The 13,376-nt window shown below is 37.7% G+C and overlaps 1 protein-coding gene across 1 annotated transcript in view; it reads left to right on the top strand.

Moving 5' to 3' along the window:
- Herc5 (HECT and RLD domain containing E3 ubiquitin protein ligase 5) overlaps positions 1-12,889 on the top strand; it is a 43,619-nt gene extending 30,730 nt beyond the window's left edge. Inside the window, exons 19-24 of the mRNA XM_021261062.2 lie at positions 157-323; positions 7,323-7,389; positions 8,267-8,337; positions 11,265-11,448; positions 11,534-11,636; positions 12,584-12,889. Of these exons, the coding sequence (XP_021116721.2) occupies positions 157-323; positions 7,323-7,389; positions 8,267-8,337; positions 11,265-11,448; positions 11,534-11,636; positions 12,584-12,786 (795 nt within the window). The 3' untranslated portion in view covers positions 12,787-12,889. The remainder of the gene's footprint in view (positions 1-156; positions 324-7,322; positions 7,390-8,266; positions 8,338-11,264; positions 11,449-11,533; positions 11,637-12,583) is intronic.
- The last annotated feature ends 487 nt before the right edge of the window (positions 12,890-13,376 follow it).

Raw genomic sequence — 13,376 nt, 5'->3', positions numbered from 1 at the left:
CTGAATATAAACACTAAATAGTCTCACCTTTAGAATTTATGGGTGTTAATTGACAATCTGATTTTGTGAAATGGGAAAAAGGACTTACCTAAAATAAACATTCCACTGTAGTGATTAAAACTACCATGCTGTGTTTTGATTCTTACTCTCTTTTAGCCTAAATTTGAAAAGAAGAGATACTTCTTCTTTGGGATTCTCTGTGGACTTTCCCTTTTCAACTGCAATGTTGCCAACATCCCTTTTCCATTGGCACTGTTTAAAAAGCTTTTGAACCAAATGCCTTCGTTGGAAGACTTGAAAGAACTCAGTCCTGGTTTGGGAAAGTAAGTAGATATAGTCCTTTTCGTAGCACTTTATCTAACATGTATTTAAATATACACATCTCAGTATTTTTATGTTTGACATTAGTATTTTAAATCCATTTAGTTTTGGTTAGAATTGTTAGGTAATGATTTCATTTTCTTTTTTAATTAAATTTTTATTTTCATTGGTATATGTTTGCAGTACATATGATTACATTCCTCCTGGGGAGTTGGTACACATACGTAACACATCTTAATTCTTTTTTCATCCCCTTCTTTTCCCTCCCCTCCCCACTTCATTTTCTAAAATTAAGAAAAATTGATTGTTCCCACAGCGTATCCTCAATACTCAAAATGATGTTTGAACTTTTTTCATGTAGAAACGAGTGGACATAGCACGTTACACCTTGGTGCATTCTGATGTCTGTATGAGACATTGTTTTGAGGTTGTTGCTTTTAAAGTAGAGCTTTAGTTCTTAGTTAAAAGATAAGCTACAACCTGGCAAAAATGACACCATATACAACAAAAAATGTGAGTATGTTATACGAAGTGTTCTTACACATTAGTACATGTTTAAAATAACATAGTGTTCACCTTCACCTTGGGGGTTTGAGGTACACATATCACATCTTGATCATTTTTATTTTGCATGCTCCCTCCTGCCCTCCCTTTTCCCTCCTTCTCCAGATTCCCTCCCCATCTCTATAGTTTACCTCCCTGTTTCTTAACATGACTCTTTATTTTGCTCTCTAAATTGTTTATATTTTGGATCTCTCATACTAGAGACCATGCAATATTTAATCTTTTGTGACTAACTTATTTCACTTACCACTGTGGTCTCAAGGTCCATCCATTTTCCTACAAATGACTCAAATTTATCCTTTTTTATGGCTAAGAAGTACTCGACTGTGTCTATAATAGTATGTTTTCTTTACCCATTCATCTGTTGGTTGGCATACAGGCTATTTCCCTGATTTAGCAATTGTGAATTTTGCTACTATAAACATAGATATGCATGTATCGCTATGGAGGATGACTTCCTCTGGGAAGATACCCAAGACAGGTATAGCTGAGTCAAATGGAATTTCAATTAAGAAATCACCATACTGATTTCCAAAGTGATAGTATTAGTTTACATTCCCACTAACAATGTATAAGAGTTCCATTTTCCCCACAACCCCACCAGTATTTGTTTTTTGAGTCCTCGATAATGGCCATTCTTTACTGGAATAAGGAAGAATCTCAGTGTTTTGATTTGCATTTCCATAATGTCTAAAGATGAACATATTTTCATGTATTTATTGGCCATTTGTATTTCTTCTGTGAAATGTCATAGTTCAATTGCTCATTTTTTGAATAGGTCTTTTATTTTTGACAGTCTTAACTTTTTTTTTAGTTCTTTATATATTCTAAATATTAGTCTGGAGAGTAGTACTGGTAAAAAAAAAGTTATCCCATTCTGTAGGTTAGTTTTTCATTCTTTTGGTGGTTTCCTTTGCTATGCAGAAGCTTTGTAATTTAATATGATAACATTTGTTGATTCTTGGTATTATTTCTTGTGCAGTGGGCTTCTGTTCAGGAAGTCTTTGCTTACACCTATGAGTTCAAGAGTTTTACCAATTCTTTTTCCAGTAGATTCAGTATTTCTGGTTTTTGTTTTTGGTTTTTTGTACCAGGGATTAAACTTGGGTCCTTGCGCTTATGTAGCAGGCAACAAAACCACTGAGCTAAATCCCTGGCCCAGTATTTCTGTTTTTATACCTAGGTCTTTAATCTATTTTGATTTGATTTTAGTTCAGGGTGAGAGATCTGGATCAAGATTCATTGTTCCACTTTTCCCAGCACCATGTATTAAGTAGTCTGTCTTTTCTCCATCATGTTTTTGATGTTGACAATAGGTGACTGAAGGTGCTTGGGGTTGTTTCTGCACCCTCTGTTCCATTGGTCAGTATGAGTTTTCGTGCCATTGGTATGTTGTTTTTAGTTTTGAGCCTTTGTAGTATAAGTTGAAGTATAGGACTATAATGCCTCCTGCCTTGCTCTTGTTGCCCAGGATTGCTTTGGCTATTCTGGGTCTTTTCTGTTACAATATATATTTTAGAATGATTTTTTTCTAGTTCTATGAAAAAAGCTGATGGTGGGCCAGGGATTTAGCTCAGTGGCACAGCGCCTGCCCTGCAAGCACAAGGTCCTGAATTCGATCCCTGACACCAAAAAAATAAAAAGCTCATGGTATTTTGATGGGAATTAAATTAAATCTGTATATCATTTTTGGTAATATGACCATTTGGAAAATGTTAGTTCTGCCTATACAAGAATAAGGTTTGTCTTTCTATTTTCTGACGTCCTCTTCAATCTTTTTCAGAGCACCATTTATAGTTTTTGTTAAAGAAGTCATTCACTTCCTTGATTAGGTTAATTCTGAGGTATTTAATTTTTTTGAGGCTATTATAGTTTGTTTGTTTGGGGTTTTTTTGGTACCAGGGATTGAACTCGGGTCCTTGCGCCTGCGCAGCAGGCAGTGAAACCACTGAGCTAAATCCCCGGCCCTTGAGGCTATTGTAAATGGGATTATTTTCCTGATTTCTTTCTCAGTTGGTTCATTCTTGGTGTATAGGAATGCTAGTGATATTTGTGTGTTTATTTTGCATTTTGCCATTTTGATGAATTTATTAGTTCAAAGAGGTTTCTGATGGACTGCTTTGGATCCTCTGAAAGATCATGCCATCTGCAAAGGATATTTTGGCTTCTTTTCCTATTCAAATCCTCATTATTTCTTTCTCTTGCCTAATTGCTGTGGCTAAACTTTGAAATACTGTATTGAACAGGAGTGGTGAGAGTGGACATACTCATTTTGTTTCTAATTTTAGTGGGAATGCTTTCAGTTTTTATTTATTTTTTGGGGGGTACTGGGGATTGAACTCGGGACCTTGCGCTTATGAGACAGACGGTGGAAACACTGAGCTAAATCCCCAGCCCAGTTTTCTGTGTTTAGTATGATGTTGGCAATGGGTTTGTCATAAATGGCTTTTATCATTTTAAGGTAAGATCCTTCCAGTTTTTGTCCATATTTTTATCATGAATGTTTGTTGAATTTTCTCAAAGGCTTTTTTGGTATCTGTTGAGATCATCATGTGTTTTTTTATTCTATTTATGTAGCGTATTACTTCTACTGATTTGTTTATATGGAACCATCCTTGTGCACCTGGTATGAAACCAACTTGGTCATGATGCATGATTTTTTTGTTTTTTGGTACTGGGGATCAAACTCAGGACCTTCTGCTTTTGAGGCAGGCAGCAAAACCACTGAGCCAAATCCCCGGCCTGATACATGATCTTTTCAATGATCTAGTTTTTTGTTGTTGTTGTTTTGCAAGTATCTTGTTGAGTTGTATTGAAGTCAGATACCAGCAGTTCTCAAAGTATGGCCTGGGCCAACAATTCCTGGAAATCTCTGGGGCCTTCACAGAAAATTCATAAGGTCAAAATTATTTTTCTATTATTGAGATTGTTATTTGTCTTTTGCATTCTGTCATAAGGAGGGGAGTTTTCCAGAGGCTACATGGCATTGTGGAATGCTCTGATAGCCAAAAGAATGAGCATGTGGGTCTTCCTATTTATAAAACACTTCTCAGGCCAGAGATTTAGCTCAGTGCCACTGTACCTGCCTTGCCAAGCGCAAGGTACTGAGTTCAATCGCTGGTACCAAAAATAAAAAACATTTCTTGGGCCAAGGATTTAGCTCAGTGGTTCCAGCACCTGCCTCACAAGCACAAGGTCCCAAGTTCAATCCCTGGTACCAAAAAAATAAATAAATAAAACATTTCTCAATTTTAATTTCTAATACGACAAATAGAGATATAACTGATACAAGTAAAAAGTTCTTTGTGGTCTTCAGTAACTAATCCAAGTAGCCTTATGTATTAATCTTGACAAGCTAATTCCAAAATTTATATTAATAAAGGGCCAAGAATAGCAAGAAGTAATTCTTAAGATAAAGATAGAGAATGTGGCCTATCAGACATGAAGAAATGAGAAAGCTGTATTATTAGAACAGTATGTTAATGATGTAGGCTTTCTAATAAAACTGAAGAGAGAACTCAGAAAATAGTGTGAATTAGAGGGAACTTTGTTAGAGGTGGCACGTTAGGTTAATGAATGTTTAATAAATGGATCTGGGAAAAAAAAATCATCTGGGGAAAGAGTAACAGTGGATCACGGCCTTATGCCATTCACAAAACTCAACTCCATGTGTATAAAAGTCTTAACTATTAAATGCAAAGTCTTAAATATTAAATATAAAAGAATATGTCATTTGGGAATTTCTTAAATAAGACAGAGAAGGACTAACATTTTAAAAGGTTGATCAATTTAATTGCAATAAGATTAAAGAATTTCTTTGTTCATCAAGAGGTATCTTAATGAAAGAGAAAAGACTTTCATCAAACTGGCAGATATTTGTAAACCATCTTGAGAGTGATAGAAAAATGAGAGAGGGGAGATCCCACGTTCTGATTACTCAATGCTATGTAGTATTAAAAAGTGGAGCCTTTAGGATAAAATTATGTCCCAATACTAAGCCTTTATGAATGGTATCAAGTGCCCTTATAAAAGAGTTCCTGGAGAGCTTATTCACCTCACTTGCCATGTGAGGACACACAGTAGGTTCCAACTATGATGAACAGTCCCTCACCAGATGTTAAATCTGCTGACACTTTGACCTTGGCCTTCCCAGCCTCAAGAGCCATGGACAATAAATTTATATTGTTTACAATTTGCCTAATTAGGGTACTTCATTATAGGCCTAAATAGATCAAGTCAGAAATTAGAACCAAGAAGTGGGGTATTGCTGTAACAAATGGATGAAAATGTGGAAGCAGCTAGGTAATAGGTAGAAGCTAAAAGGGTTTTGAGGTAACCTGGGAAATGCCTATATTGCTGTGAGCAGACCATAAAGGGCAATTCTGATGAGGGCTCAGAAGAAGAGAGCTATAGAGAAAAACCTGTCTTTACCCAAGTTAAGTGGTCATGGTTAGAATGATGGTAGAATATGGACAGTAGAGGTCATTCTGGTAAATCTCAAAACAAGTGAGGAATATTTTATTTGAAATTGGAGGGAGGGGAATCCTTGTTATGAAGTAGCAAAAAACTTGGCTAAATTGTGCTTGTGCCCTGCCTTCTTGTGGAATTTATGAGTAATGCAGTCTGATGTTTGGTGAGAGAAATCTCCTAGCAAAGTGTTAATGGGGAAACATGGCTTCTCTTGACTGCTTATAGTAAAATATGAGAAGAGAAAAATGATTTAAAGATGCAGTTTGTAATCAGAAGGAAACAGAACATAAAGATTTGGAAAATGCTCAGCTTGGCCATGTTGTGTACCAAGAGGGTGGCCAGCAGTATGATACAGAGATTAGTGTGAATCAGCTGGAACCTGGTCCTATTCATCAGAACAATGGAAGGATGACCCTGAAAGCCCTTTGGCAGGCCCTCAAGGCTTCCACTCTTACCACAGACCCAGAGTGCAAGGCCTGGGGTACAGAACTGTGTCAGAAGAAAGACCTTGTGCTCAGCACTGCCTTGAGTCTCTGCTCCTGCTTTCTGGCCTAGTGCTCCTCAGCCAGCCCAAGTGTGGCTCACGCTGCACTGGCCTCCACTCTGGAGGGCCAGGTGGTGCTGTGTCTGCTGCACACAGAGCACACAAGCTGTGGAGGCATGGCTTCCTCCACCTAGATTTGAAAGGCTGCCCTGTAGAACCTCTGGGCCCAGGTAGAGAGCTGTCATGGAGTGAGGCTGCCCCGGAGACCTTGAAACAGTAGAGCCACAAGTGAGCGACTCCAGCCTGGAAGACCCCCAGTCATACAACCACAACCACCAAGGGCTGCCAGGTGGCCTGTGCCCACCAAGGCTCTGGGCTAGAGGCCCGGCCCCAGCCTTACTGTGTTCTGAAGGTGTGAGATACCATCAAAGATTATTCTCAGACCTGAAGACTGTATGTTGTTTGCCCTGTTGGGTTTGGACTTACATGGGACCCTGTGATAGACTTGTACTTGGAAGCACATACCTTGTTTGATTTCATAGGTTCGCAGCTAGAAAGCAATTTGCTTTTCTCCCCAAAAGCACATTAAATAACTGTGTCATATCACAGTAGAGTAATAAAAGTCCAGTGGGAAAAAAGTCAACTTGGATTCTACCATTGTTTATCTTTCCCAGTGATACATATTACTTTGGGAGTTTCTTTCAAGCTGTACCAGTATCATTTACATACTTCTCTGGATACCCCAATCTGATTGTGCTGTAGGAAACACTTCATCACTCTATCTTACCTACTGATCTCAAGGTTTATTGTCAGTAATAGTTTAGTCTCAACTTTACATCACCTATGCCGGCCACCTTAGGATCTGCTTAAATGTTTGTCAAATGAATAAATGAGTATATGAGCAAACAATACAATATGAGACATGTTTGTCTAAAAGCATGTGTAAAATACCATAGCATGACAGGCTAGAAATGTGAATTTTCCATTTAATACAACCTTTTGTCACAGATGCCTTGGAACAATTAAGGTAGTAGAACTTCAGGTTCTTACACTTGATGATATTGGGACAGGAGGTACACAGAAGGCCCTTTGTACTTTCTCTCACATTTCTTAAGTGAAACCTAGCATTAATAGAAGGCCTATTAATTTGTTTGTAAGTAAACTTCAAAAGCTTAAAGAGTTTGAGTACCAGTAAACATGGTATCAGTCTTTTTCTGGATAGAAACCTACTTCACTGAGTTTAGGAAATGAGGTCCATGGAAAAGAGCTGTGAATCAGCAATGAAGCCTGCAGATAAACTTACCATACCATACATATTTGGATGACCTCTGGTCCTGTTTATAGACTATCACCACGTGGAGAAATAGATGTTGTCACCTGACCTCTTACCTTCAAAATAGCTATGCACTTGACATTTATTTGAAATGAAGTACCTGATTATCATGATTATTGCTTTTTTAAAATAAAATAATTTCTTCTTTAGGAGTTTGCAAGCACTTATGGATGATGAAGGCAGAGACTTTGGAGAAGTATATTACATCTATTTTAATGTAGGTAACAATAAAAACTACATAACAGATTAGTTTCAGTTTTGCAAACCTTTTGCAAACATACCTAAACACGTCATGTTTTACTTTTTTAAAAAACTTCTGGATTATGCTAGGGGTTTTTCCTCAATTTTCATGAGGTGAGTGCATTGGTTAGATTTTATTAAAACACTTCTGAAACTTAGTGGGTTAAAACAACAAAAAATCCTGTGAGTTTCTGGCTGGGCTAGACAGTTGGCAGTGGCCGCACTCACATATCTGGTGGTTGGCAGGTGGGTTGATTTATGTGGTATGAGCTGAAATAGCTTGTCTGTCTTCCACAGGGTTTTGTATCCACTAGTAGGCTAGCTGAGGCTTCTTCACATGGTGGTCTTAGGGATATAAAAAGTAGGAGAGATAATAAACTCCAACATAGGATACTTCTCAGCCTTCTACTTCTGTCAGATCCTACTGACCTGACAGAACCTCCCATGGCCAACCCAGAGTCAAAGGCTGAGGAAAGAAATAGACGCCCCACTTGATGGAAGTGTTGCAAAATCACATTGCAAAATCACAGGGCATGAAAATCAGGATGGGAAGAATTGATAGCCAGTTTTGCACATCTGCCACACCAGATCTACACTATATATAAGTCAGATATGGAGAAGTGGCAGTTTTTCAATTTGTTTAATATGATCAGCTAATTTGGGTTTTGAAAAATTACATTCTGCATGATGAATGTTAATTTTTTATTTGTACTTTTCTTACTAGTTTTAATGACAGAGCTGTACATTCTTAAAAATGTACATTTTCAAGAGGGACACTCCAAAGTGTTTGTGTTGGTGATGAATTGTTTAGAATTATTTTTGGAGATGTTGTCTGAGTTCATTTGTGTTTGCAGGTGCATTGGGACAGACATGATAGAGATTTAGTTCCTAATGGAAGTGGCATACCTGTCAACCAGACTAACAAGTATGTACAAAGAAATGAAATAGTTTGTATATACATAATATTTATCTCACTGAGCTCTACAAATTCCTTTTAGTTTTTATAATTGCATTTCCATTAGTCATTTATTATTAAGACATAAAAATTGTGTGTTGAGGGCTGGGGATTTAGCTCAGTGGTGCCGTACCTGCCTTGCAAGTGCAAAGTCCTGCATTCAATCCCCAGTACTGGAAAAAAAAAATTGTGTGTGGTATAAATGTATATTGACAGGCACATTATGCAGTTTAAATTGTTGTAGATGGAAATGGCTCTCTTAAAGAGGCCTTCCCTTTTCCTGCTGTCTACAGTGATACTTCCAACATCTGCCCCACACTTCACCTCACTCTGTTTTACGTTTTCTTTTTGTATCATACTTTAGGATTTATTTTTCAATCCCTCCCCCATAATGACAGCTGTATAGTGGCAGATACTTGATCTGTGTGCTGAGCCACTGTGTATCCAGTACTTAGAATGGTCTGCAGTGGTGCCCAGCACATATCAGGCACGTGGGATTTGTTGAAAAGGTTTCTGTGGTATTTTGACTTCATGGCATCTATGAGATGCCATTAAATAAAAGTCACAGCATTTGGGATTATAGAACATTCCCTTGATATTTGGTAAACAGCAAAGAGATCTATGGTGAGCATTGTGGCCTACACCAAATCTTTGTAATTTCATAATCTTTTTTTAAACTTTGTGTTGAGGTATAATATGTTAGATAAAATTGCATTAATCACAAGTGTACAGCTTAATGAGTTTTACAAAATGAATGTACCTATGTAATTACCAACAAAATAGAGAAAACAACATGTCTAGCTATATAGTTGGAGATTGTATGAATGTGTACACTAGAGTTCATTTGTCCATAGCTTTTTTTTTTTTTTTTTTTGGTACTGAGGATTGAACTCGGAACCTTGTGCTTGCAAGGCAGGTGGTGGAACCCCTGAGCTAAATCTCTGGCCCTTGTCCGTAGCATTTTTGACAGACATGTGTGCTTCAAGTGAGCTACGGTGAATTATGCTCCTGTAAATGTTTGTGTGCGTGTGTATGTTGCCTCCACCATGTGTGTCTATTGCTATGAACTGGGCGAAGAATGACTAGGTATCTGTGATTGTCCCACACAGGACAGGATCCATTCTCCCACCCAAAATTAGTTTGGATATCTGTAATCATGTTGCCACATGTATACTAGATAATATGAAAATATTTATTATTCACATAATGAGAATTATTCACAGGAGAGAGCTGGGCAGACATCCAGTTTTTGTTTTTTTTTAATTTTAAACAAAATAGTTTATTTTAAAAATATAAGCATGGGGATGAAAAACCACTTTAAGTTGTAGCATTTTTTTCAACATAAAACTGCAATTAATACTCAAATCTTCAAGCTTGAAAGTCCATAAATAATTTTCTTTAGAGGTGGTAGATTGTGGTTATTTCTTATGCCATTGGGTATCACTTATGTCTCTTAAAAATAGTGGAAACTACAGCACACAATGTTGGGTAAGGCACTGCTACACTGGGAGAAAGTATTCCTAGCCCACAAGAGCTTTGTTACAGGCAAGATTCCTAGGATTACATTTCTAAAGGAAGAGACATAGACCATTTCTTCCCTGAATATATTCATTGCACTTGTTGTAAAGCCCAGGTTTTAGTGATTTTTAGGCTTTTGTCAATTGTCTGTTTACTCTCTTTGTCCTTTTTCAAAGTACATTTGGACACCTGACTGAATGCGATGGATTTTCTGTAAAAAACCATGAAAGTTTAAGTGATAGTTTCTTCCTCCAGAGAGGATTCACTCTGTCCTCTAGTAGGTAGCTTGAGTAACAAAGACCAACAGTATATCCCCTTAATGCTCAGTTCATCTCCACTCCTCAAATGTAGCTCCCCAAGGCTCCTCCCAAGAACCCACAGTACTTGTTAGGACCCCTTCCTTGGGCAGACCCTGGACTCTTTGTTTCCTCCACAGAATGAGATTGTTAACTTCCACTCTTTTCTTTTTTACCTGTTTCTGCTTATCTTTTTTTTTTCTCTTCCTTAAGAATTTGGGACCTGCTTCACATAGACAACTGCCAAGTGCTGGGCTCTCTCCTGTGAGACCCCTCGACCTCTTCAGTTTGTTTTTTTTTTTTGGTACGGGGATTGAACTCCAGACCTTTCGCTTGCGAGGCAGACACCAGAACCACTAGCTAAATCCCTGGTTAAGTTCTCATTTTGATAGCTCCCAACTTAATTTTCTACCTAGCCCCATTAAATTACTGGGACTTTGATTGGCTTCTCTTGCTCTTTGAAATAGCTACTTTTTCCCTTCTTTCCCTTCATTAAGAATTGGCAAATATCCCACAGAGGACAGCAGTCAAAATGCTGAGCTCACCTCCCTGAGTTTCCCTCCCTCTGCATTGTTGACTTCTGAGTCTGGATCCAGATTTGAACCCTGAGCCACATGTGTTTTTATATTTTAGCTGGCTTTTCTACTTCCCATTGGCCACATTTGTTTGCTATAAGCTGCTTCATTCTAGGTGGAAGTGGAAATCCTTTATTTGTTTTTAACTACCAGTAATATTAGTTGCTCAGTCACAAATTCAGGTAATGCACTAAAACATAAAATAATAATGAAATTTACTCCATCTCCCAGCCCATTCCCAGAGATTACTTGTAGCTGTTCATGTTTTATATTGCAGATTTTTCTGTTCTAATCTGTGTTGATTCTTTTAACTGTGTGACCTTGAGTAATCATTTAACTTCACTGTAACCCTGTGTCTTTTGCACTAAAGTGTTCATAATATGAGCATCTGCCTCAGAAAATTGTTACGAAGATCAAATTAGATAATCTTTAAAAGCCCATGACACATGGTAAGCACTCAGTAACTGTATCTTGTAACCTTGGTGATTAAATTTTTTTTTTATTAAAGGAAAGACTATGTTTCTAAGTGTGTTGATTACATCTTCAACATCTCTATAAAGGCAATTTATGATGAATTTCAGAGAGGATTTTATAAAGTGTGTGACAAGGAGATTATAGGAGTGTTTCATCCTGAAGAGCTGAGGGACGTGATTGTTGGAAATACAGATTATGACTGGGAAACATTTGAAAAGGTACATCGTAAAGGCTCCATTGTTGATTCATTTCAGTTTTCTTTTTATGTTTCCTGAATTTTTTTATTTATTTTGTTTTCTCTAGAATGCGAGTTACGAAGAAGGATACAACAATTCACATCCCACTATAGTGATGTTTTGGGAGGCCTTACGCAAATTGACTCTGGAGGAAAAGAAAAAGTTCCTTGGTACTTATTATGTCAAACAGAGGCTCACCTTTTGCCTTCCTACCGCCAGCCTTCTCTAATGTTCCTTCATCTGTCTGAACCCTCACCTACCTCGTTTTGTATTCAAACCTTTCCTCCTTACAGGTCCAGCATTATTCTGAGCTCTTGGAAGTGTCCCTAGTCATCCCACCCTGGCATCCTCTCTGAAGCTTCCTCTGAAGCCCAGAATTTACACTCAGGAGGAACTTAACTCTTTCTTGGCTCTTATACCTTGTATATTTTCTCTTGCCTTTGTCTTTTTGTACACAGGAATCTAAAATGGTCATCCCCCAGCCCTTGTCTGTGGTTTCACTCTTTGTAGTTTCAGTTATGTGATCAATCACAGTTTGAAGATGAAGGAAATTCTAGAAATAAACATAAGTTTTAAGTTGCATGCTATTCTGAGGGATGTGATGAAAACCTTTTGCCATCCCACTGTGTTCCACCTGGGATGTGAATCATCCTTTTGTCATTTAGCCTTCTCATCATTCAGACTGTCTAGACATCACAGTGCTTGTGTTCAAGTTAACTCTTACTCTACTTATGGTGCCAAACCACATGAGTAGTGATCCTGGCAGCTCAGAAATGCTAAAGAGAAGCCATGAAATGCTTCCTTTAAGTGAAAAGTCAAAAGTTTATCATAGATGTATATGTATAGGAGAAAACAGTGAATGTATATAGGGTTCAGTACTGGCCACAGTCTGAGGCATCTGAGAGGAGGTTTTGGAACACATCCCATATGGATAAGGAGGGACTTAAAAATTGCTTGAGGGCATTGACTCTTAACAGGCTTTATTGATCCCAGTGTTCTGTTTAATACAGGATTCTGCACATGGGCCCTCAGTAAAGTTCTTTTCAATAAATAGCTTTTCTCTATAAGATTTGGTTTTCATGTGAAACAGACCATCCAATTTTATTCTTCTTTTTAGTGTTTCTTACAGGGACTGACAGATTACAAATAAAAGATAAGACTATGAAGATAAGATTTTGCTGTCCTGAAAATTTGAATGAGGAAGATCCCATGACAGCACAGTCATGTTTCAGTGTTCTCTACCTCCCTAAATATTCTACAATGGAAAGAGTAGAAGAAGCACTTCAAGTTGCCATCAACAACACCAGAGGGTTTGGTTGACCCTATATCCTATGGTTTTGCTTCTTTTTAGTAGTATTTTCAAATACTTTTAAGGAATATTGCCAAAAATAAAATTAACTCAAACATAAAGTCTTGTTCACTACTCAGTGTATTTACTTGCTCTTTGAGATTTGCTATTATTGCATATAAGATATATATTGTGAATGAAGTAAATTAGGCTGATGCCTAGTATGCATGAAGCCTTAAATTCAATTTCCAGTACCAAAAAAAGGTTTGCCTGAATGGTGATGCTTAGAGACCTGCTACTCCTTTAGGTGGCGATCTCTATGTTGTGAGTGGTACTATTCCCACTACAAACCACACACTTGCAACCTCCCTTGAAGGTGGGGACTAGTAGTAATGTTTTGGGACAGTCAGTGGGAGAAGCTTCCAAGAAAGCTTTTTAAAAGGGAACCTTTATAACTGGTGGGAGATTTTTGGATTTTCCTTTATTCTTCCTTCCTAGAACACAGGCATGACAGACAGCTAGAGCATCTCTTCAGATTACCAGGGACAATCTAAGAAGATGAGAAATCTTGTCCCTAAGTCTTAAGCTTAATTATCAGAAGTGCCTAGGTCTGAACATCTTA

This window comes from Heterocephalus glaber, unplaced genomic scaffold (assembly GCF_053883595.1).
Source record: "Heterocephalus glaber isolate CG9 unplaced genomic scaffold, H.glaber_assembly_v1.0 deba00001454, whole genome shotgun sequence".
NCBI classification, from domain to species: domain Eukaryota; kingdom Metazoa; phylum Chordata; class Mammalia; order Rodentia; family Bathyergidae; genus Heterocephalus; species Heterocephalus glaber.
This window is presented reverse-complemented; position numbering and strand designations above follow the sequence as displayed.